Below are 23,961 nucleotides of genomic sequence, written 5' to 3' on the forward strand. Positions count from 1 at the left end.
TGTCCTACCTCCCCTTTTGGACTTCAAAACTGGTAACAACTGAAAAACACCGGAAGCCAGAAGTCATCTTTTTTTTTTTCCTTGTGCATCAGGGGACAAAGACCAGAAACAGCCCTTTTGATCAGTATTGTTCTTTTTAAAAATAATACCATGGTGGGATGTCCCGGGCAGCTTGTGGAGCAGCTGCAAGTGGCAGCGCCATGCAGCCGGGGGAGTCAGGGTCCCCGGGCGAGCGACAGAGTCAGGCGGCTGGATGCGGTGGACGGCAGAGTAAATGGACATAAGGCTATACATAAAGCTAGACATTTATTACTTGAAAAAAGGGAAACATAAACAAACATAGAGAGAACAAAGACACACACACACACACAAAACACACACGCACACACACACAAAACACACACGCACACACACACAAAACACACACGCACACACACACAAAACACACACGCACACACACACAAAACACACACGCACACACACACAAAACACACACGAGAGAGAAGATGGCTGCAGGGGAGGTCCAAAGTGGCTGGGGTGGGCGTGGTTAGATCTTAAAGTGACAGCAGAAGACTAACATTCCCGGATCCTTTTTATAATAAAAAGTAGAAGGTTAGACATTACAGGTTGAAGGAATTGGGGCGGTGAATTCTCAAGACTGCTTCCGGCTGATTTGTGGGCGTCGTCTTTGGGGGGGGGGTGAGGGAGATCCGAGAGAAGCTGGGTGTTGGTCACATCTTGGTCTCTGCTTCCCGACAGGACAGGTGTCTGTGGCATGGAAATGTCCCTTGTACCTGGTTAGGGTGTTGGCAGAACAGAGGACAAAGTTAAATTGAGAAAAAAAATTTAGGACCAGGGAATTGAGAGGTTTGTATCTGACCTGTTTACGGTGGGTTCTTTAATTTGGCTCCCTGGAACTTATAAGAAAAACAGAAGTTTTAGACATATATATTGTATTAAGAACTCCTTGGGTTTTTAAAAAACAGAAATTATAATGAAAAGTATTTTTATTTGGTGAGACAACCTGGCAAAACCTCTCAGCTATCAGACTGTCAGAAATCTTTGAGAAGGATAAGGTTTTACTTGAGTCATTGATTAAAAAATGACAGAGAACTTACTTGGTTGGCACCCAGAGCTACTCTTTGGTCCTCCCTGGTCGCTGAAGGTTGCATTTGACCTTTGTTGTTTAATGTAGAGCCTGCCAGGCTTTTGAAGACCCTGTGGACTAAGAAATCTTTAGGAAGACAGGACTACCTTGACCCTGGGCAGCTAGACTGTCGATTCCAGGGATTTTGTCCACGTTTGGAGGTCTCCAGTTTAGGTGAAAGGCAGTTTTGCCCAATGGTCAGCGCTTGGCAGTCGAAGCAAACTGCAGATGGACGCTGGTCAGTGACGGTTTGTCTTATGTCTTCTCGGAGGAAACAGAGTGCTTGCTAGGAGCCAACCTGTCTCCTTTTGTTATGAAAAGTTTTTTAAATAATTAAACATTTAAATATCGCATTCCCCAGATCTCTGAGCAGTTGAGGGCTGATTATTAGGTGTAGCTGCAGTATAGAATCTGTCTGGAAGATTGGGTTTGAGTTTGACAGTATTGACTCTTAATAGGTAAGATCCACATTTGTAAAAAGACAGACAGAAAGAAAAAAAAACTGTTTGTAACATTAAGATTAGTGGCAGAACTGACAATGGTAGAAAACAGCTTAAAGGTACACACCAGTTTATGATTTTGTAGTCTGAAACGAGATGAAATGAACAATCATTATACACAGAGAACAGGAATTAGGCAAAGTGTATGTTTCTGATGGGCCCTATCAGAAAGCACGTCACTATGCAAAACACCTGTAATCAGAGTCAACGAGAACACCGAGGAGGGGGAGAGGAAAGGCAGGACATTCATAAGAATGAGAGAGCTTGGTTGCGTGATCTGGCACTCACTGAATCTAGCGATAAAGTCACCTGACCCCAGTGAACATGGCAGCAGCCACGTGTTGTGGCCTGAATCGAAAGCGGCGGGAATTTTAAAAGCCGGGGCCGCCTGGTTGTTGAATCGTGAAAAACCCGCATAGGCTGGTACGACTTGCTTTCCCAGGTCAAGACCGTGAAAATCCCTCAAAAACCGTGGCATCTCGAGCCTATGGGGAACGGCTCCCCGTTTAGGTGAGATGCAAATAATCGACCACCCAGGACACGTGGGTGAGCGTCCTCAATCCACGTGTGGGGGGTATAGGCCAAACCAGATCAGCCTTTTCCGTGAGAAAGATGAGAAAGAAGAACAGAATGAAATGAGAGAGGAAGACAACTGGAGGCCACGGGCCACCAGGTGAGGGAATGCATGGGCTTAACAGGATGCAAGCCTTACGCCAGCGACGGGGCGGAAAAGTACCCCTCCCCAAGACCAGAAACACCGGGAGGACCGGTCAATCCCGGGTTAAAAAGGCTCAGATAAGCTGGCTGGAGTGAGGAAACTTACAATTAGAAGCCGGTGTTATTTGTAGGAAGGAGTCCAGACAGTTGGCGGTGTTGAGGAAGGCCCTCAGTCCGATTCAATCCCGGATGTTGGTGGTCAGAGTCCCGGACAAAAGGTAAAGTTGGAACCCTGGCCCTTGGCGGGTGAATCTCTCCAGTCCTGGCACTAATATTGTTCTTTTAAAAATAATACCATGGTGGGATGTCCCAGGCAGCTCGCGAAGCAGCTGCAAGTGGCAGCGCCATGCAGCCGGGGGAGTCAGGGTCCTCAGGTGAGCTGCAGAGTCAGGAGGCTGGATGCAGTGGACAGCAGAGTAAATGGACATAAGGCTATTCATAAAGCTAGACATTTATTACTTAAAAAAGGAAACATAGACAAACATAGAGAGAACAAAGACAAACACACACACACACACACACACACACACACACACACACACACACACACGCATGCACACACACGAGAGAGAAGATGGCTGCGGGGGAGGTCCAAAGTGGCTGGGATGGGTGTGGTTAGTTCTTAAAGTGACAGCAGAAGACTAACAATTAGTCCAATTGCTTTCTTTTCCTTCCTTCCTTCCTTCCTTCCTTCCTTCCTTCCTTCCTTCCTTCCTTCCTTCCTTCCTTCCTTCCTTTCTTTTCTGAGACATAGTTTCTCTGTAGCTTTGGGGTCTATCCTGGAACTAGCTCCTGTAAATCAGGCTGGCCTTGAACTCACAGAGATCCACCTGCCTCTGTCTCCTGAGTGCTGGGATTAAAGGCATATGCCACCACTGCCCGGCCCCCAATCTTCTTCTTTGTTACCCCAAATGTCGGGTTACTACATAGGGCAGAGGGCTCAGTTGACTGTGTGTACCTTGGAATAAGTCAACATTAGCTGCCTTATTCTCTACTTTGCATTTGTAACTTCTCATTTTGAAATATTTTCAAACAAAAATAACTTGAGGAATTGTACAATGCTGCCCTGCCCTCTTCATCCTAGCTTCATCGCTGTTAACCTTTCATTGTGTTTAAGTAATTTATTCTCCCTGTAAATACAAGATAAATAAATTGATGTCCGCAAAGTCAAAGAAATATTAAAGACAGCGATCAACACTCATCAGAATTCACAGAAATGCATGGGATTGTTTCCTTAATTCCTCTTATACTGAATCAGTTATAGAGACATACTCAGAGGTAGGAGAACTTTTCTTCTAAGTAAGCTAATGGTGCTTATAATACAGAAAACCAGAAATAGTCTTCATGTTCTGTAGTGAGTCTGGTTAAAGCAAACTGTGCAATGTGATTATTTCTGTTTCCAAATGTCCTTTCATTGGTTTCTGTCACCATTAGAATCAGGGTCAGGTTTGTAGTATGAGGGCCGGCTTGTTGAGGTATCTGTTCCCGCCCGGTACCCCACAGACAGCAAGTCGCAAAGAAAATCAACCACACAGAGAACTCTATAAGTTATAAAGCTGATTGTCCCATTAAGTCAGGCTTCTTGTTAACTCTTATAACTTATGTTACCCCATTATCCTTATCTACATTAGCCACATGGCTCCGTACCTTTCTCAGCTGGGCAAGTTACATGCTGTCTCTTTGGTGGTCTGCACAGGAGTCGCAGAGGGAGCTTTCTGCCTCCCAGAATTCTCCTGTTCTCATTGCATCACCTTACTTCTTGTCTGGTTTTCCCACCTATACTTCCTGCCTGGCCAATCAGCATTTATTTAAAATATGATTGACAGATTACAGACAATTCTTCCCTCACCACAGGTTAAGGCTGCTCAATATATCTGCTTCCTCTGCTGAGGATGTTGGTCTTTTCAGTGCTAAGACCCCTCCTGGACCTTTTCAGAAAAATGTGGTTATCTAAAGCCTGCTCAACCATGGTGAATTCTGAATTTCATCATTCACATCTCCCTTACATGTCAAAGCAGAGGTTATTTCATTTTTTTTTGGATTTCAAAAAAATCCCTTAAGCATTAGGCTTCTCTACCTGAAGACCTTAGGAAGCAGCTAACATTGTGTTGGCTTAGTCCAAGATAGCATCGCAAAGACCATGAATAAGAAGCACAGGTTGTACAAGAAAGTCTACTTAGTATTGTATCAAACAACTTCGGACTTAATGAGCACTGTGCAGAATTCCCCCTCCATAATCTCATCTATTAACAGCCTATATGTGATTCCTCAAAGCCATATATAGTCATAAGAAAACCCTTGGGGAGCAACAGTGCCAGCTTTGTGGTTAGCAACAGCAGTGAAAAGAGTTCTGCTGGATTGGCTCCTCACAAGCCAGCTCCCAAAACTCTTTGTTCTTTTATGGTTGGGTGTGCTCCTGTTCCTTACCAAGAACAACGACAATAAATAGAGTACCGCTTCATTTACCATGGAAATCATTTGGTTTTGATACCTCAGATCCAGAAATTCTGAAGTAAAATTAAACATGAAATTTCAACCAGGGGTTATCTGAGGTAATATTTGCATATTTCTTATGCAAATATCCAAGTGGAAAAATCATAGATTCTGTTATAAAATATTCATACAAAAAAGAAATAAAATCAACCACAGAATATATCAATAGTTCCCAAACATTGAAAAATTCTTGAATCAAGAAGCAAACACTCTAAAACATAATATTTATTTAAATGACAATATAGCTTATATTTGGAGGACAGAACTGGCTTAAAGTGGAAAAAATACAGTTTCTCAGCTGCTTTTATTGACATCAGTACACAACCACTTGGTTCCCTCAAGGACCACACAATGATACCATACAAAAACTTTAATTCCATTAAGTTTATTAATATGACCTGAATATGGATCACATAGATAATGATAGAAGACATAAAACAAAATTTAACTAGCTAGTACAAAGAGACCAAAAGAGTGATAAGATCTTCAGTTGGTGGGAATTTTATATTGGAAGTCAGTCCATCAACTAATATAAAAATAAATCTATCATAGGAAATATGATTCAGATTGAGCCAGTGTGTAACACCCAGCAGTGAGGAGCCTAACAGACCCCATGGCTTCCTGTCTGCTCACCCTGTCTGCTCTCCTTTGGGATCTCATCTAGGACCCTTCATAGCCAAGAATTTGCAGGCATCTGTATTTTTTTCTTACCCTACAATCAGCTACCACCATCTCTACATTTATCAAAATCTCTTTGTTTTAAGAGCGCTAAAGAGTTTAAGAAAAAAATTCAGCAGAGCCATACTGCAGAGACAGGGAGATACTTTGATGTGGGTTTGGGTACCAACAGACTCAGATAAGTGAAGAAACAGGAGTGGTACCACCGAAAGCACTGAGGTCAGAGGTCACAGAGAACACAGGGGCTGGGCAGTGTCAGAGGGATTAGGGCTGTACTCACACTTGCAAGTTACACCTAGGAAGGAGGATGGAGCACAGAGTAATTCACAAGCATTCCTTTGATGTTACTGACGAAAAGAAGGATGGGTGTCGGGCTGAACAATGGGTATTGAAATAACACAGAATAAAGGGGGAAAAATGAAAGATTCTTTTCTTTCTACTTGACTTCTCGAACTTTCAAAGCAATTAAGTCGGGTCTGTTTCATTTTACTAATCATAGGCACAGAATACCTGCTTTTACAAGGACACTCTTAAGAACCCCAGTGACATTGTTCGGGTACCCTGCGAAGGAAAATGGAGGCAGTGTGCGTACTGAAAGTCTCCGTGCTCTTCACACCCGTCTCTTCGGGCCCAACGTGAACATAGTCTTTAACTTGACTTTAAAGGCTGTCTCTGATTCCAGACTCTAGCGTCACCAAGTACAACAGTCACAAGCCCCGGGTGCTCAGCATACTTCCAAGAAGCAGAGAACACACGAGCAACCTGAGGGAGAAAACGCCCTGCAGAGGAGCAGAAGCTGACATGGCACACACCAACGGCTCTGCTTTATAGGGCCTTTTGATATCAGGAGGTAACGCTGTTGTCATCCCTTGAATCTGAGGGGAAAAAAAAAGGCAGTCCCTGTGAGCAGCTGTGTAAGAGAAAGGCTGTGGCCTAGCTCACGTCAGCAGTATGAAGGAGAGTAGTCCCCACCGCTTATATATTTGAACACTTCACCCCCAGTTGGTAGAACCACTTAGGAAGGATTAGAGGTGCAGTTTTGTTGGAGTGTATTTATCAAGGGGAGGAGGCGTTGAGATTTCAAAAGCCCATGCTAGTCTCAGTTAGCTCTTTCTGCTTCTCTCTATATATGTTCTTTCTCTCTCTGTCTCTGTCTCTGTCTCTCTCTCTCTCTCTTACTTTGATAAGAAGATAAGAATGTAAGCTTTCAGATACTGCTCTAGCACCATACCTGATTGCCTGCTGACAAGTTTCCTAACACGATCGCCATTGGCTCGCCCTCTGAAACTCTAATTCCCCAATAAACTCTTCCTTCTATATGTGTTCTAGCAATGGTGTCTTATCACTGCATTAAAAAGTACCCGAGACACTCGCCTATCCAAGTCCACTTCAAGCTGCGATTAGGAGACAAGCAGCACTTGCTGAAGAAGTAAAGTATCAGATGAGGTAGAAACTTTAGTCCTGGAAAGGACGGAGTGGGTAAAAGGACCAGATACTACTTTGAAAAAGCTACAAGTAGGTCCCCGTGGTTTCTAAGCTGCCCAATCTATTCCACTTCATCACAACTACAGTTTCAGAATAAATTTCTCTCTTCAAAGGGAGTTCTCAGGAATCAGAAGTTGTCCATCCTTTCAGATGATCTTTGAGCAAGCTAACATGATCAAACAGGAAAGGACACCCAGACCGCTGAACAATGGATGACAATCTGAAGCCTAGATTTTCCTCTATGGGATTCAGGCCAACTGTGACAACCAGGTTCCCGGAGGATGAAAGCGGGACTTACCGACCACTCCGCATTGTCTGTCTTGGAACATCTCACGTTCACGGGCAGGCTAAGGACAAGTTTGTTGAACGATAGTCCTTCTTTTTTAGTCCATTTAAATTTGTTCATTGCATCCATGAAAGAAAGGTTTTTATATTGCTTCGGGCTTTTGATAATGAAAGGCCATGTCCTGAAATTAAATAATCACAATTGCATTCAGTACATCACATGACAGCAGAGTACATTTTGCATTTCCTGTAATTTTCAACATTCTAGCTTAGACTTCTTGCTTGCTCATTTTTTAAATAGAAGAATAATTCCATATAAAGCATTTATGAACCCATTATTTGTTACAGAAATCTACCCCAAATAAGGCACCTTTCTTTATTCTTTTTCTTTATACATGTATTTATTTTATGTGTATGAGTGCTTGGGCTGCCTACATGGATGTCTACCATGTGCAGACCTAGTGCCAAGGGAGGCTGGAACACGGGTCAAATTCCCTGAAACTGGAGCATTATGGATGGCAGTGAACTGTCATTTGTGTGCTGAGGAACAAACCTGGGCTTCCTGCAAGGACAAGAGCTCTGCACTGCTTCATGGGTTCTCAGGCTAACAAATGAAGAGGCTCTGAAAGGAGTGGTTTGTCTTCTTTAGACACAACGGGTCACGACTTTTACTTTGGTAGCTTCAGGTGAAATTATAGGCTATCTTTATAGTTTTCAGTTCCCTACACTGATCACATTTTGTGGCCAGGAAGTTTGTTTTGATCTTAGATTCTTTTGTCCAAATCTCCTTTGTCCTTAAGAATTTCATACACACATACAACAAAATACGATCATATACATATATGATCACCCCATGCCCCAACACACCCCCTCCCAAGTTCATGTCTTTTCCTTTTCTTTCGTTCACAACCCATTAAGTCCAGTTAATGATGCATATATGCACATGGATGTGGGGCCATCCATCAAAGCACGGGAACCCAGCAAGTGGTATTAACTTTTAGACAATCATTTTGCTGCAGAATGCTTTCCCAGGGTTTGAAAACTCCAGCTAACATTGTAGCCTAACCCGTGAGTATTAGTGTCTGAATGGATGACACTACTAATGACACAGGAAAGAATACTGCAGGTTCTTGAAAGTCAGTGTGACAGGAATAAACTCCCCAGTGTCCTGCGGAAAAGCCTCTCCAGGGTGTCCTACTCTGGTTGCTCAAGGATAAACACAAAATATTTAGAACTGAATCAGGGACTTAAGTTTGCACTGAAGCCATACGTGGTGACAGCTGCCTACAACCCCAGCACTCAGGAGAAAGGGAGACATGTTAAAAGTTCGAGGTTAACTTTTGCTATGTAGTGAGTTCAAGACTAGCCTGGGCTACATGTGACCATGTCTTAAAAAAGAATTTACTGATTGGGTGATTCCAGCACTCAGGAGGCAGAGGTAGGTAGATATCTGTGAGTTCAAGGCTGTCCTCGTCTACGGAGTGAGTTCCGGGACAGTCAGGGCTGTTACACAGAGAAACCCTGTCTCGAAAAACCTAAACAAACAAATAAATGAATTTACTCAGAAAATTATGCTTCACACCCAATATACTCTGCTTTTATGGGCACCTTTTAAAAAAAAGACACATGATTATAAATACCAAAGCAAGAAGAGCTAACACGAAGGTAATTTAGCCAGCCTGAAAAGATATTCAAGAGACAGCTTCCCTTCAAGGCTGTGTATTATTGATTCCTAGACAAAGAAAGGTGAAACTATTCACACATCCAAAACTTTACATTAACTCATTCACAGTTGTTACATGGGATTATCATGAGTGACCAATATGTGTCAGACCCCATAACAGTCCCAAATGATGACTTAGGGATTGCCAGTAGTCACGGATAATCATGGCCAGCTGCTGAATCCACGGCTTAAATAAAGGTTCCCACACTCTGTTCACTTGTTTGTTGTCACCTTCTTTCTAACCTGGACAGCCCCCTCAGAATCCCTGGACAGCCCCCCGAGATACCCTGGATGTTATCTCTTCAACAAGAAACACAAACCTTATGAATCTGTGGAGGGTATAAAAGTAATATTTTTGTGGCAAAATTGAAAATTCTGTTTTTAATCTGTTCTAAGAAGTGAGAAAAATAAGAAAAATCGGTACTATTTTAGTAGGGCTTCTTTGCTGTGGGATAAGCCCCCGGTATGCTGTTAATATGCTTTACTCTCATTGGTTAATAAAGAAGCTGCTTTGACCTATAGCAGGGCAAAGTAAGGCTAGGTGGGAAAGCCAAACAAAGTATACAGAGAGGGAAAAGGGTGAAGTTGGAGGAGGAGGTACCAGCAGCCACTGGGGAAGAAAGGTGCTGGAGCAGGCAGAGCCAAGAGCCATGCGGCAAAATGTAGATTGCTAGAGATGGGTTAGTTTAAGTCATAAGAACTAGTTGATAATAAGCCCAAGCTATAGGACAAGCATTCTGTAGTTAACATATATTAGGTTTCTGTGTGTTTCTTTGGGAGTGGGTGGTTGGAAAAGAAAAACAACCCACCTTCAGTCCTCATTCCCCCTTTCCATTAAAGTCAATATAAGTTATGGAGTCCTAAACACATTATTTCACGTAATCTTTAAAGTTGAGTACTGTAAAAGGAACAGCCAGTATCACATTACATTAAATATACCGTGATGTTTTCTAAAATGTAGAATATTTTCTAACCAAGTTAGGGTGATTTATAGCTACAACCCAGAATTGCTACAAAGCAAACCTTGTCTAGAAAGAAGCCCGTTAAATTTGCATATTCCGCCATTTAAAATTCACTGCTAGCTTTTTTTTACATGCCAGATAGTGGATACTAACTATTAAAATAGCATTTAGCTTTATAGAGACAAGGTATCCATACTGAAAAAAAGAAAAATCAACTTAGTAAGTGGAAACGGAGACGGTTCAGGGATGGGATGGGAAGGGGAAACATCTGCCTGCAATCTCCTGAAACACCACCAGGGGGCGCGTGAACTTTTACTAAGGGCTTTGGTATGATCAGTGTGGTAAATGTGACCTTTGTGCTGCTTTGCCGGCTAAAGTGAACACTGTGAGCATTCTGAAGAGCTCACTCTACAAGTTTTGATTCTCTAATAAGCCAATAAGTTAATATTTATGGAGATTTCGCTCCAAAATAGTGAAAGTGGTAACTACAAGTGTTGGTAGGGCAGCCAGGGAGACAAGAACACACCAAATGGCTCATGAGTTGGAGACCAGGCTCGAGGACTGGGACCCTGAAAATGCAGCACCAGCCTCTCTGAGCCTCTTGTCTCAGACTTTGTCTCTTCCAACACTTCCCTTCGTAATAAATGTCCTTTTCATCACCTCTAAGCAAAAACCATCCACGTTTTCTAACAACACAGCTCAAGTTACTCCCTGGAGAACTGAGGAGAGAGCATTGCAAAGGCAAATATGCTAATTATTTGTCTGAAAAGGACTAAGCTTCCTGTCAGAAACTTAAATTATTTGGGATTAAATAAATAAATTAAATTAGTAAGTAAATAAATTAACTAAAATAACATGTATCCCTGCTATTGCTGGGACTAGGGTTCAGTTGGAAGAGGCTGTTTCTAAGGTCTTACTGCTTGAGTCCGTCTTGGGAAGAGGAAGCGGTGTGGGGAGAAAGTGGGTAGCTTCAGCCAAGAAGCAGGGCCGGGTCCATACAGCTGAATGAATAGCCTTATAGAGTCTCTCTCCATCGCACAAGTAAACATATGGTCAAAAATTAGTAAAACAAACAAGATGCTCATTAATGGACTTTCACTCCTGGCCATGCGGAGTAACAGACACCAACTTACTGTGAAAAATGCCAGCACTCATTAACAAAGCTGAACAGAATGTCTGGGCTAGGAGACTGGAAAACAGGAAGGAGAAAACCATGACCCTGGAGGAAATGAACACACGTCATAGCTGAACACGGTGTTCGCCGAGGAGCTCTGTCGGTGAGCGCGCCCTGGGTCACAATGCAGCAAAGGAGAATTTCCAAGCAATAAATCGACAATCTCAATGGATTAAAGAGACAAACGTCAGAATAAAAGAGTCTGGAAGTACTGCAAGTTTCAAAGCAGAGTTCTGCCGGGGAAGTATCAAACACAGGGGTCTTTAAGTCTGTATTAGGGGTAACTAAACTCACGTAATGAGACAATTAGATTAAAGATGAAATTGTACAAGGATAGGCAAAGAGGAACTGAGGAACAATTTAGAAAAAAAAAAAACAGCACAAACTACGATTCTGAGAGCTCCTAGAGCTGGTTCACATTCCAGTTCCAGCTAGCCAGAGCGGAAGCGGAGATTCTTTGCTGATGTCCCAGGTATCGAGTGATGATATCTCAGAGATCCATCTCAGAGACCTAAGAGTGGATCAGGCCTGAGTAGAAAAGGAAAGTGGTCCTAAACATTCATTCTTGAGTCACACCAACAAGGATGTGTAGGAATTAGGGAAAGCATAGTGCTAATCAACACAAAATATAAACATACAGCCAAAAATTGCTAAGCACATGAGCAGGTATATAAAGATGAACCTGAATCTAAAGACAAACTAGAAAAACACTAAGATCTGGAAACTGGAGAGAGACAGCATACAGCATTAGCATACAAAGGTATTGAAACAAAAAAGATAAATCCTAGTAACAAAACAGGTGAAAACCATCCATTCTAAAAACTATAAGGAAAACTACCCTCAAAACCGTTGAAGAAAATGAGGAAATGCTCCAAGGTGTGGAGTGTACTATGTTCATGGAGTAGATTTCCTAGGGCTAACATGTTGGTCCTTTCCGACATGATCCGGGGACTCCATATAACCCATATAACTCTCCCTCGGTCTTGATGTTGGCTTGCTTGCTTGTTTTCAAGTTTCTTGTTCAGGGACAGAAACAGGGGCTGATAGATTGTTAATTGGGAATGTCTGGTTTTTATTTGGTGGCTAATGGCTCCCTTTGCATATCCTGAGCTTTCTGTAATGTTTCCAAACAGAGTTTTTTTTTTTTTAAAGAGTTTTGTTTGGTTGCTTGCTTTAAAAATTTGACTAAATTGTCTTAATCTTATATGTGAAAATATAATGAGCCTAGACAATAAAATTAATTTGGGAAGGGATGATGGCAAGAGGGGGTTTGCGACTGTATTCTGCTATTTAAAGGCTTCTTCTAGGACTGCAGAAATCAAGTGTGTGCTAAAGTAAACCCATGAACACAGCCCAGGCCAGAGTTAGCAGACGGTCAAATGGCTGTGCAACAAAAATTCTAAATTTGCAGCTTTCAGGTCTGCAAGAAGGCTCAGCAGGTAAATGCCACCAAGCTTGACAACCTGAATTCTATCCCTAGGGACCACATGATAGAAAGGAATAACTGACTCTTGCAAGTTGTCCTAAACACACACACACATACACACACACACACACACACACACACACACACACACACACACACCTAAATAACCTAAATAAATAATATAAAAAAAACTTAAGGTAGTTTTCTTTCACCAAATGGTTCTTGATATTTATTTGAAAAACAAATTTGCTTTGAATTTGCCTTGTGCTGTAAGAAAAATCTATTCAAAATAAATCATCCCTCTAAATGTAAAAGTTAAACTTTAAAGTCTCAGAGAAGAAAATATTTACAATGTACAGTTTGCAAAGACTTCTTGAAGGGGATTTCAAAAAAAATCAAAACAAGACAGGAAATGATAGAAGGAACCTCAGAAAACAGTTAAAGCTATAAAACGAGAGAAATTATCCATGGCTCAGTGTCTAACATAAGATGGATATCCATAACAAAAAGAGCTCTTATAATTCAATAAGAAAATAAATGATTCAGCTTGACAATACATGAAAAGTAAATTATAAAAGTAAAAAGAATCACGCAGACACACATAAATGACCTAAAGGAATTTTCTTTCTGTAATTCTGAAGATTACTCTGCAGAATACTCTGGGAACAATAGAATGACGGACTGGAAACAGTCAGGCTTGGTCCTAGTACCCCTTGCTGTGCTCTGAATGTTTGCATCTCACTGAAATTGTATTTCCACAGTGATGAGCCTATAGAAAGGGATCCACCCAGGGAAATAGAGAAAGGTATTGAATAAAACAGCCACAGATGCAAATGAATATCAAAATCACCATTAATAACACAGAAGCACTTGTGATAGCCGAACTTATATAAAAAGCAATAAAAAATTAATATATAGTGGCATATAGCAGATTTTCAGCTTCCCAGAACTTTAAGGAGGAGGTAGGATTGCCAGCCTCTTTATGTTGTGACCAGGTAGGATAAGTGTGATATTAGTTAAATTTTCTGAGACTACATTTGAATAGGTACACTTTCAAATTATCATCATTATTATTAATTTAAAATTATGCCCCCAAGCAGTTGACACAAAGGGTAAACACATTAGCTGGAAGCAGATAAACAAGAAGAAAACAAAAACAAGATGTAGCATGACGTCATACCTTTCTGATTGTTAATGAATATTACTGAATTGTCATTCTCTCAGTAATGCACAATCCTGGAGGAGGACTGAAAGGAACACACAGCCAGATGGAGTCTCCTAGACAGAAGGCAGTCTCCAGGGTGGCAAGAGACTGGACATCCCTGTCCAAGGCCGACACGTTCCTCCATGAAAACGATTCAGCCCAGCAGAGAGACAGTGGCTTCCAACAGTAGTAATAAATCCACAGCCCAGACAAGGCACACATTCAACCAGGGAGCAGCCAGTTCCACCCTACAACCCTTTCCTCTCAAAATATGTGTGCAGAAAATGACTCATCTAATCCTCCAGCTGCGGTGTGGCAAGAAGAAAGCCTAGGTTCAAATATGTTTGATGAGGTTTTGGACAGAAGCCATTGGAATAAGCAAGAAATGAGATGGGAACTGTGAAACCACAAGGCTAAAGAAAATCACATGGCACAACTTATAAAAGACTCATAAAATATAAATTGTAAGGGTTTATAGAGATTGCTCAGTGGTTAAGAGTATGTATCGCCTCTCCAGGGGACACAAGTTCAATTCCCAGCACCCACGCATGGCAGCTCCCTATCGCCTATAGCTCTAGCTCCAGGGTCCTGACACCTGTGGCCTTTGTGAGCAACGATACCCATATGCACATACCCTCCCCCATACACGTAATTAAATGTAATAAAAGCAAATCTTTAAAAATACAGGAAAGTTGAACTCAGAACAAAGTGGGAACCAATGGAACTGGACAAAGCTATAGACATCGTCTCCTCCTGCAGTTTATTTTAACTATGTGGGCTTAATAAAGTGGATTTAATGAATTTAATTGAATGATTAAAACCTCAAGTAGAACTTATAGAGCAGTGTAAAAAGATGAGCAGAGCATCATCGACAGACTGCAGAGCAAGAGGCAGGAGTGTCATGTGTAAAACACTGTATCTCAGTCTCTTCCTCCTAAAAAAAAAAGCATTTTCTTAAAAAAAAGAAAACCTCTGGGGAAAATTCTAAATTAGATTAGGAAATATAGATATAATACAAGAAAATGAAATACTATTTTTCTGGGTAATGACTGCCCACAGCTAACCTTGTTTTGGAAAGTAATTCTTCCTTCCATTCCAAATGGTAAGAACTCAAATATAGCATTTCTTGGGGAGCTAGAAGTAAGGGACACTGGGAAAACCTATCAGCAGTGAGAGGACTCTGGAGAGATGCTCATCCAAGGTGAGAACAAAGGATGGAACAAGGTGCATCCATTCATTTGTAAACATACCATACAGTCATGTGTTTTTTACATCTTTGTTAATAAACACACAATCAGGAAATTTCCTGCTAAGGGTGTAGAATACATTCTAAAGGGGAAAATGGACTTGAAGTAAGAAGTGATATGATATGAATAGTTTATAAGCTAGAAGTATAAGTCATTGTTACATCCCTTGCCTACCAGGTGCCAGGCTCCGAGTCTGATCTCCAGCATTGCAATGCATCAACATGTTTGCATGAACACATACAAAGACACACACAGATGTGCCAAAATCCAATCATCCAAATATTTAAATGAATCACACCCTTATGTTTCCAGAGATTAAACTTAGTTTCTCACTTGTCTGGTAGCAAGTGCCTTTTCCCATTGACACTCCTCATTGCTCCCATCCTATGTTTTTTTTAAAATCACATTTTATATGTTGTTTTGATGTCTATTAATAACATATTAATCCTATTTACTTTTGTCTAATTACATCACACTTTCATTTTGGAAGATGTGAGCTTTCAGGAAGCTCTTCCATGTATAGATAGTGAGGGTTCATTGGACCGTAAACCCTAATTCTCCCATTTACGATATTCTGCTCAGTGTCAAGCACTTTCCTAAATGCAGTCTCTGCTTTCTCCTCTCTAACAGTGCAGCCCCATGCCCTGCTCTACCAACTGGAATTATGTGCAAGTAGGTTAAACTAAATCATGCGTATGAACATACTTAGGAACTGCTACTCAGTTCACACAGGCATTTTTGATTGGTATTTAGCGAGAACTGGACTATGCCTTCTTCGGCTCTCATGGTCACAGCGTGGCGTGAAAAGGAACAGAGGAAAGCATATATCCACATAATGAACAAGAAAGCACTTAGTTACAATTTCTAATCCTTGTTTTAGTTGTAACAGAGATTATATTTTCTTTGACTGTCTGCATTTTATCACAACTTCATTAAATGTTTTCATCCTGTTCTTAAAAACACTCTCAAAAACCTGTGTATATTTTTATCTAATTGCATCAGTCTCTTTCTTTTTTGACAGTCCAAATTCTCAGAAGATCTTCCAGTTAAGCCAAATTACACCATCTATGAATTCCCAACAACCATCCGTGCTTTGTACCAATGTCCCTGAGAACACATACTTTTTGTCAGCATCTCCGGTAACCGTCCTTAGCATGATGTAATGCCTAGGTCCAAGATGCCCTTGGCTTTCAGTGGACAGTCACAGTAATTTCTTGGTAAGTACTCTAGTTGCATCTTACCCTCCTGTGGTCCTTTCTTCTCACCATAGCCAAATAGACCTTGCTTCTATTCCATAGTGGCTTCTTTCTGTACTTCTCATAATGGCTGCTGTGACCCAGGCTACTTCTGACTCCCCATCCTCACACAATCTCTGCTACACTCAACTCTGCTCCAGCCAAAGGCATCGTCTTGTTCATTCTCACACCCAGCAGAATCATGACACACATCACTCTCTTTCCTCTGCATACAATACATTTACTATCTTTCTGTCCCTGGCTCCTCTCAGGGTCCCGGTGGGTCTGTGGGTCCCTGCTCAGATCTCACCTTCCCAGAAAGGTTTTGACTCTTCTCTTGGCAAAGTTGCTCATTTCCTTCCCTGTTTTTGCTGTTTTATAATAACCGCTACTATTTAAAATTTAATGTCCATCTGTTTGTCTATTACATCCCCAAATCTCTAGAATATAATAATCTGAAGAGGAGAAGAAAAGTCTTCACATTTAATTATACTGGTTTCTATGATGTGCAGTCATACTGTGTTTGCAGAGCAGGCCTGACACTGCTTTTCACAAACACCTGTTTCTTAGCTATACGTGGAGGCACACATCCAGAATCCTAGCTCCTGAGAGGAAGAGGCAGGATGATCGTCAATTTGAAATCAACCCAAATCATGCAGGAAGGCCCTGTCTAAAGTCTGACCGCAAGGTTCACTTTTGGCTATGGGCTATCAACTTAAAGAGTTGGCAGTTTCCTGGAATGGTAAAGTTCCTAGAGGTAGGAAACTTCCTCTAACGTATCAGAAGAGTCAGCATGAGAGTCAATGTGCTTCATACTGAACACCTGTTTGATGTGGGAGAATTGTCCGTATTCTGTCAATCATGTATTTTAATAAAACGCTGATTGGCCAGGCAGGAAGTATAGGTGGGTCAACCAGACAGGAAGTAGAGGTGGGGCAATGAGAATAGGATAAGGCTAGGGAGGAGAAAGCTTCCTCAGCCACTCCTGTGCAGACCACCGAAGAGGCAGCATGTAACTTGCCCAGCTGAGAAAGGTACAGAGCCATTATGGCTAACATAGATGAGAATAATGGGTTAATATAAGTTATAAGAGTTAACAAGAAGCCTGATCTAATGGACCAATCAGTTTATAACCTTATGGAGTCCTGTGTGTGATTTCTCTTTGGGATTTGCCAGTTGTGGGGTACCGGGCGGGAACAGATACCCCAACAAGCAGACCCTGGTGTTACACCTGTTTTCTACTGTCAAGTCTGCAAATCATCATGCGTCAGGCAGACGGCACTGCAGAAGCATCCCCAGTAAGAAGCCCAGGCGCAGCCGCTCTTTGGAACGCTTCTAGGAGGAATCCCTTCCGGGACATTATCGCAACCAGATGTGTACTCCCTGTGGCTACCAGGACAGGCCACTGGGAGACTGGGCGCTCTGAACTTTGCCTTTTCCATTGTTCATTTCCATTTGTATCTTTTCCTTGCAAGAACTTTATCCAGCTAATGGCTGGATCCTTTAGGTCTTCCTAGTTATCAGTGATCCCCAGGGTACTGTGGAAGAACTTGGACAGAGCAACCAAGACACTCACACACTCTCCCAGTTTCCAAGCAATTAGAAAGAGCACCACGTCAAATAGCCCATAACATCACAGTGTGGAGACGTGACCCTCTCTCGGAAGCCTAAAACCCACTGCCACTCACGTGACGGGTCTGTAGATCTCCTTCACGCCGATAAACTGCAGCTGTTCCATGATGTCCGGGATGCTAGCACAGCGGGTCAGGTTAATTCTTGGATAATAAAGAAGGTATGAGAGACACATTTCGTTCCTGGTGCTTAATCCTCCCTGAAAAGTGGAGATGATTTATTTTGTAATGTTTCTCCCAGCTCTCACACACACAGGACACAAAGTTGAGAATGTTGTGCAAATCCCAGCTCTGAAACACACTGGGTCTTTATCATTCACAAGCAACCACTTATTATTATTTCTTGTGGTACTGAGGATCAAATTCAGGTCTCAGAGTTGGTGGACAAACCACTACCACTAAGCTCTATCCCAGGTCTCTTTTTAAAAAATCTTTATTATGGGCTCTCACTATGTTACTAGGGTTGGCCTTGAACTCACTGTCCTTCTGCCTCTGCCTCTCAAGTAGATGGCTTGAAAATTATTAACTTAAAGGACTCTTAACTTTCAAAAATATTGAAGTATTAAAAATTAGTGTTATTGCTATCTCTTTAAATGGTGCTCTTCTTAGACAATCTATTAAAGTCTGTAAGAGTTCTATTGATCTAACACAAACTTCTGCCAAAGTAGACATTTTGGAAGTTCCTGGTGATGCTTGCATGTTATGAAACAGTTGGATGGAATTATTCAGGCTTGTGAGGGTCTCATGGAGCCCAGGCTGGTTCTGAACTCAGTACCCTCTTGCCTCCACCTCCAATGCACTATTAGAGTATTTTCTCAGCAAAACTGAATTTTCTATATTACTTTAGGTATATAAATATCAGCAGCTATGTGTTATGGTGGCCACAGGCAGTGCCTTCTAAATATAAGCAGGTAATTTTGAGGTCTGATCTCCAAAATATACAAAGAACTCAAGAAATTGATCATCAAAAGAACAAATAATTCAATTTAAACAATGGAGTACAGACGTAAACAGAGAACTCTCAAAGAGGAATCTAAAATGGCTGAAAGACACTAAAGGAAATGCTCAACATCCTTAGTCATCAGAGAAATGCAAATCAAAACAACTCTGAGATTCCATCTTACACTTGTAAGAATGGCCAAGATCAAAAACACTGATGACAACTTATGTTGGAGAGGTTGTGGGGTAAAGGGAACACTCCTGCATTGCTGATGGGAGTGCAAGCTGGAACAGCCCCTGTGGATGTCAGTACGGCAATTTCTCCACTGTATCTTAATCAAAACTTCAAGTATCTGAAGAATCTAGAGTTGCTCTGTCCAGCTTTCAACCAAAAATTATTAAAGAAACAATGAACTGTTATTTTTCCTCAAGAAAAAGTCACTAGTCACAAACTGTGAGGAGAAACAGATGGTGGATTTAGCAAAGGCTATAAAAATCAAGTAATTAAAGGCAAATATAATCAAACTGGGGGAAGAGTTTAAGAGCGGCACTAGGAAGAGGAAACCCAGACCAACGGGAGTTCAAGAGATGAAAGTCCACAAGGGGAGTTCAACAGCATATCTGCTATGATTTACTGAACTTTAAAACTAATTGATAAAATTGATCCAAATAACAGAAGGAGGATACTTATAAAAAGATATTTCTTTTTCTTATTATAGGCAGTTGGTCATGCCAGCATCCTTCCTTACTTATCTGTCTATCTCCAACCACATTTCCAGACGTAGGGTGAGTGGGTTTGTTGCAGGGATTCTAACTGAGAGCCCACAGCCCCCTGGATCAGTCACCACAGCTTGCTTTAGCTCTAGCCCCACCTCACTCTCTTCCACAGTCTTTCCTATTCTTGACCCTTCGCTCCTCCAAGTTTACTTAACATTTTTTGAAAAAGTGAAGCAAGAGAGGATCTTAGTGGTGACTAGGCAAATGTTTATTAATAAGCATACCCCCCAAATTATGACATTTCCCTGAATTATTTTTACTGGAATCACACGAATTTACAGACCACTTCCTTTTATTTAGTTTTTCCTTTTTAAGTTTTACTGATTTTTTTAAAATTTTTCATTGCTGTATATTAATTTGTACGCTGCACTGAGTTTAACAGGGGTATTTTGTTTAAATGTGTAGCATACTTTGAACATACTGTCCATGAAGACAGTGTCTCTTAATTTCTTTAGCAGTCATTTACTGTCTCATACAAATATTTATATTTTTATCTACAAGATTAAGTGTGTCTAGTATTGAATTTTATGTCTATGTAACTTCTTATTTTCAACTATTTAACCTTGAGATTGCTCTTTGACAGTTAACTGCAATTGGGGTTAAATATACACTTGGAGAGCTTGGGTTTTCCTTTGTGGTCCTTATAGTCCTTTGTTCATTCTTTGCCATGAGGCACCATGACGTTTCAACACAACACCCAACAGAGGCAGTAATAAAAAATGACCCTGCATTCTTCACAAATGTGAAGAAATATTTTAAAATTTGATTTAAGATCAGCTACAGATTTGATCATCTCTAACTTGGATCTAGATATGCCCTTGATCCAGGTATTGCAGTTCCTTTCTAGTCCTGGCTACTACCTTTTTCTTCCTCCTAGGCTTAGGGTTTTTAGGAAGGTTTTTTCTGATTCTTCTAGATAAGACATATCTTTTTCCTTCAACCTCTTAATTGACAGGATGTATTTTCTGATTTTTCAACTTTATATTCTCTATCTGAACTCAAACCACTTATAACAGATTTATAAAACAGAATGCAATCAGTCAGTCTTTCGCAAAACAACCAGTCAGTATATTGGCCTAGTTCACTTTGGAGTGAAGATGGTGGTCTCTTCATAAAATAAGCTGGTGGGAGATGACCTCTACTTGTGTTCCTAGCAGAGACCAAGCAAGGCGTGAAATATCTGTTTCCTGAGAATTTGGCAGAAGTCCCCAGTAAATCTGTAGGGATTGGATGTCTCTTTGGGTCGGAAACGCTGGGTTAATGTGCTTCATTGTTCCTTTTGAAGTCTGGATTTAGCTAAGTGAATAAGTGAACACCCAGGCAGACCCGAGGAGTGCAGAGACTAGTCAGGGCCTTTTCTATTTGGTGAGGATGAAGATAAGGAGGGACAGCTTCCCCAGAGCGTCAGTAAATCACAGCAGACTCTCTCCTGTAGAGCCACCAGGATTTTGAAGTCTGGTAAGACACTAACACAGCTCTTCCTTCCCCCCTATGATGCTGTGTGATGAAGACCTTCAGAGTTTTGTTTCAAGATAAGAATGGACTTCTCAACTTCAAAATCAAAGGTTATTTCTTCCTCTCTTTAAAGGAACTTTAAGCATAGTATTTTCTTACCCAAGTCATCCCAGATCGGTCCTTGGTGTTGTACCGACATTCAGTAATCAGGTTATCTCCCTGAAACAAAAGCAAGCACCTTCAGGTTAGAGTTGATGCCGTGTTGCCCATCTAATCCATCTAATCTGTCTAATTGCTAGATCAGCAGTTTATAGTTACTGCATGAGAAAGCATCAGGCAGCTTGATTCAGAAGATGTTGCTATGCTTAACCGTCGTGTGTTAGAGTAATCCGCAAGAAAGCAAACAGGAGGTCTCTTTAAGTTCAGACCAGACTCTCCAGTATTCTAGCCAGACACCTAGGTAAGAAACTGAACAATCTGGGCACAAATTTTTCATCCAAGCACAGTGATTAAAAATAGGACTTACTTTGCACAGCTCTTTGGAGGAGATTTGATGATATAATTAGCATTCATTCTTTCGTAGAGATTAACATGTAACGAAATAGTAGTCAAGATCCTAGCTGTGATTGCTTCTGCCCCCATGATCATCCCTAAAGCTCTTTAGTTATGTTCTTCCTTCCTTAGAAATTATTAATAATTTATTATGCTAGTGTTTTTTCAACTTTTTGAACATTACAGCCGACATGAAGAATGGTGACATTTTTATAGCTTCCCGCCACGTAGATATTTCTGCTGGCGTCATTTCACAAACTGTATGAGATCCCGACTTTTGAGAGCAGATTTAAAGGGCCAGCGAGATGGTTCAATGGATAAAAGTTCATGCTATCAAGTGTAACAGCCTGAGTTTAATACTCAGGGCCCAGGAGAAGAAGGAGAAAAAGAAGCATACTATTAAGTGCGTGGAACAACTAACTCTTCACGGGTTGGAGGCCAGCATCTCTGGCACTAGCCCCCTGGTTTCCCTCATTGATCCTGAAGATCAGTCTCTCAGCTTGAATAAGGCCCTAAACACAGCACAGTTGTTAGAAAGCTATGCGCTAGAATAGCCAGTCATGAGACGAACACAATGAGACTAAGTGTTGTATAGAAAGAGTCACACCAAATCACTCTTTCTCAGGACATCTTACATCTGTCAAGGTATATAAAAATTTCTAAAAGGTATAGAGAGTCAGAGCGATGAGTAAAATGTGATCATTTAAAAATAAAGCCACCCTTTCTCTTCATTAGCTTCTTCTGTTTTTCACACTTCCTTCTAACATTTTGTCTTCTTCCTGACAGTTCACTTCATCCAAAAAAATTCTACTGCAAGCCTCACTCACCTAGAGAAGACACGTATGTCACTGTCATTTCACAAATTGTGTAAATATTTAACTTTTAGTACTCTATATAAGGCTAGGAAATTGTATGACTACTGAGTCCGATGGGCATAGGACAATATTTGAAGGGAGACAATGCATCAAATCAACTAAGGAAAAATGAAAGGTTTTACTATTGTAAGACAAACAATTCTCTTGGGACACCATAACCCAAAGAACTGCTACAAAGTTGGTTCGTAAAGAAGAGTTAACCATGTCTGATACCTTTCCTTGGGTTTGTGTGTGTGTGCATGCATACACGTGCATGTGTGCAATCACAGATCCTGGGTGGCCACTGAACTTCCCATCTCTGTCCCACAACATGCCTGTCATAGACATTCAGGGCTGTATCATTTCTGCAAGGTTGCTGAGGACTTGAACACAAGTCCTCTCGATAACACAGCAAGACTCTAAACCACCGAGTCATTTCTCCAGCCCTGCTCTTCTAAAGGAAGAATTATCCCTAGGTTCATTCTTCATGAAAATGAAACTGATAAAATGTGTCCCAGCCTCAATCTATCATAATGTGCAATTTCACCATTATCATAATTGTAACCCAAAGAATCACTAGTCAGGGATTGGAATCTGAACCCTTTGGTTGCTTGGTTTTGTTTTGTTTTGTTTTGTTTCTTTCTTTAATCAAGAACTTGCATAGCCTCCAGGGGATATTAAGAGAAGTGAATTTCCAGTTTGGGAAGCAGATCAAAGGCATTCCCTCTGATGTATGCAACACCCACAGTGGGTGGCTTCAAGACTATGAACTTGATGAGCAATTCTCTTGGCGAGCAGGATCCCTACTGCATCCTGGGAGATCAGCCTCAAGACACAACATTTTCTGACAAAGAGCATGCATGCCTACTGGTAAGATTGTTTGCTCTTCTTTCAGATACTGAAACTCCTGGAAATTGAAGTCGAAATCATCATCGTAAGCCAAGGACTGCATTTCCTCCCCGTGGCGAAAATGACGCAGCCTGATGCCTCTGCCTGCCAGGTGAGCGTGGAGAAGAACCGCGAACACATGGATTCCACTTGGCTTCTCTGCTCCCAGGGCCTGCGGGACAGCGAGGAGGACCCGATTAGCCCATGGAAGGCATGCTCAGACAGTTCAGGCATACTTGAGGTTCAATTGACAGAGGAAAAAAAAAAGATGAAGCAATTTCAGTAAAAGCCTGAGCTGCCAAACACTTTGAATGTGGATTGTTGACCTCTGTCTTTGTGCTCACCATTTGCCAGGAGAAGGAAGGGAAAGGTACCAGTCCACAGTGAACTTGGCTTTCTCTCCACTGCCATTGGTCTGTGAAGAGACAAACTGTGGCCCAGTGAAGACGACAGCTACAGGTCGCTAATGGGAAAATGTAACCTCTCAAAAGGAGACCCTGTTCCCAGATAGAAAAGAGCATCTTCCCCAGTGGAATGAAATGATTCACCCTGGTTCTACAGCTGATATGTGTTGTCATGGTGATTTAAT

General features: G+C 41.4%; 1 protein-coding gene across 1 annotated transcript in view; it reads right to left on the reverse strand.

Annotated features, from left to right (window-relative positions):
* Positions 1 to 5,064: 5,064 nt before the first annotated feature.
* Moxd1 (monooxygenase DBH like 1) overlaps positions 5,065 to 23,961 on the reverse strand; it is a 78,595-nt gene continuing 59,698 nt past the window's right edge. The window contains exons 8-12 of the mRNA XM_087911407.1: positions 23,353 to 23,544; positions 21,238 to 21,297; positions 17,965 to 18,107; positions 7,319 to 7,487; positions 5,065 to 6,410 (exon numbers count right to left, since the gene is read on the reverse strand). Coding sequence (XP_087767533.1) covers positions 6,243 to 6,410; positions 7,319 to 7,487; positions 17,965 to 18,107; positions 21,238 to 21,297; positions 23,353 to 23,544 — 732 coding nt within the window. The 3' untranslated portion in view covers positions 5,065 to 6,242. The remainder of the gene's footprint in view (positions 6,411 to 7,318; positions 7,488 to 17,964; positions 18,108 to 21,237; positions 21,298 to 23,352; positions 23,545 to 23,961) is intronic.

Source organism: Myodes glareolus, chromosome 1 (genome assembly GCF_982192425.1).
Source record: "Myodes glareolus chromosome 1, mMyoGla1.1, whole genome shotgun sequence".
Lineage (NCBI taxonomy): Eukaryota > Metazoa > Chordata > Mammalia > Rodentia > Cricetidae > Myodes > Myodes glareolus.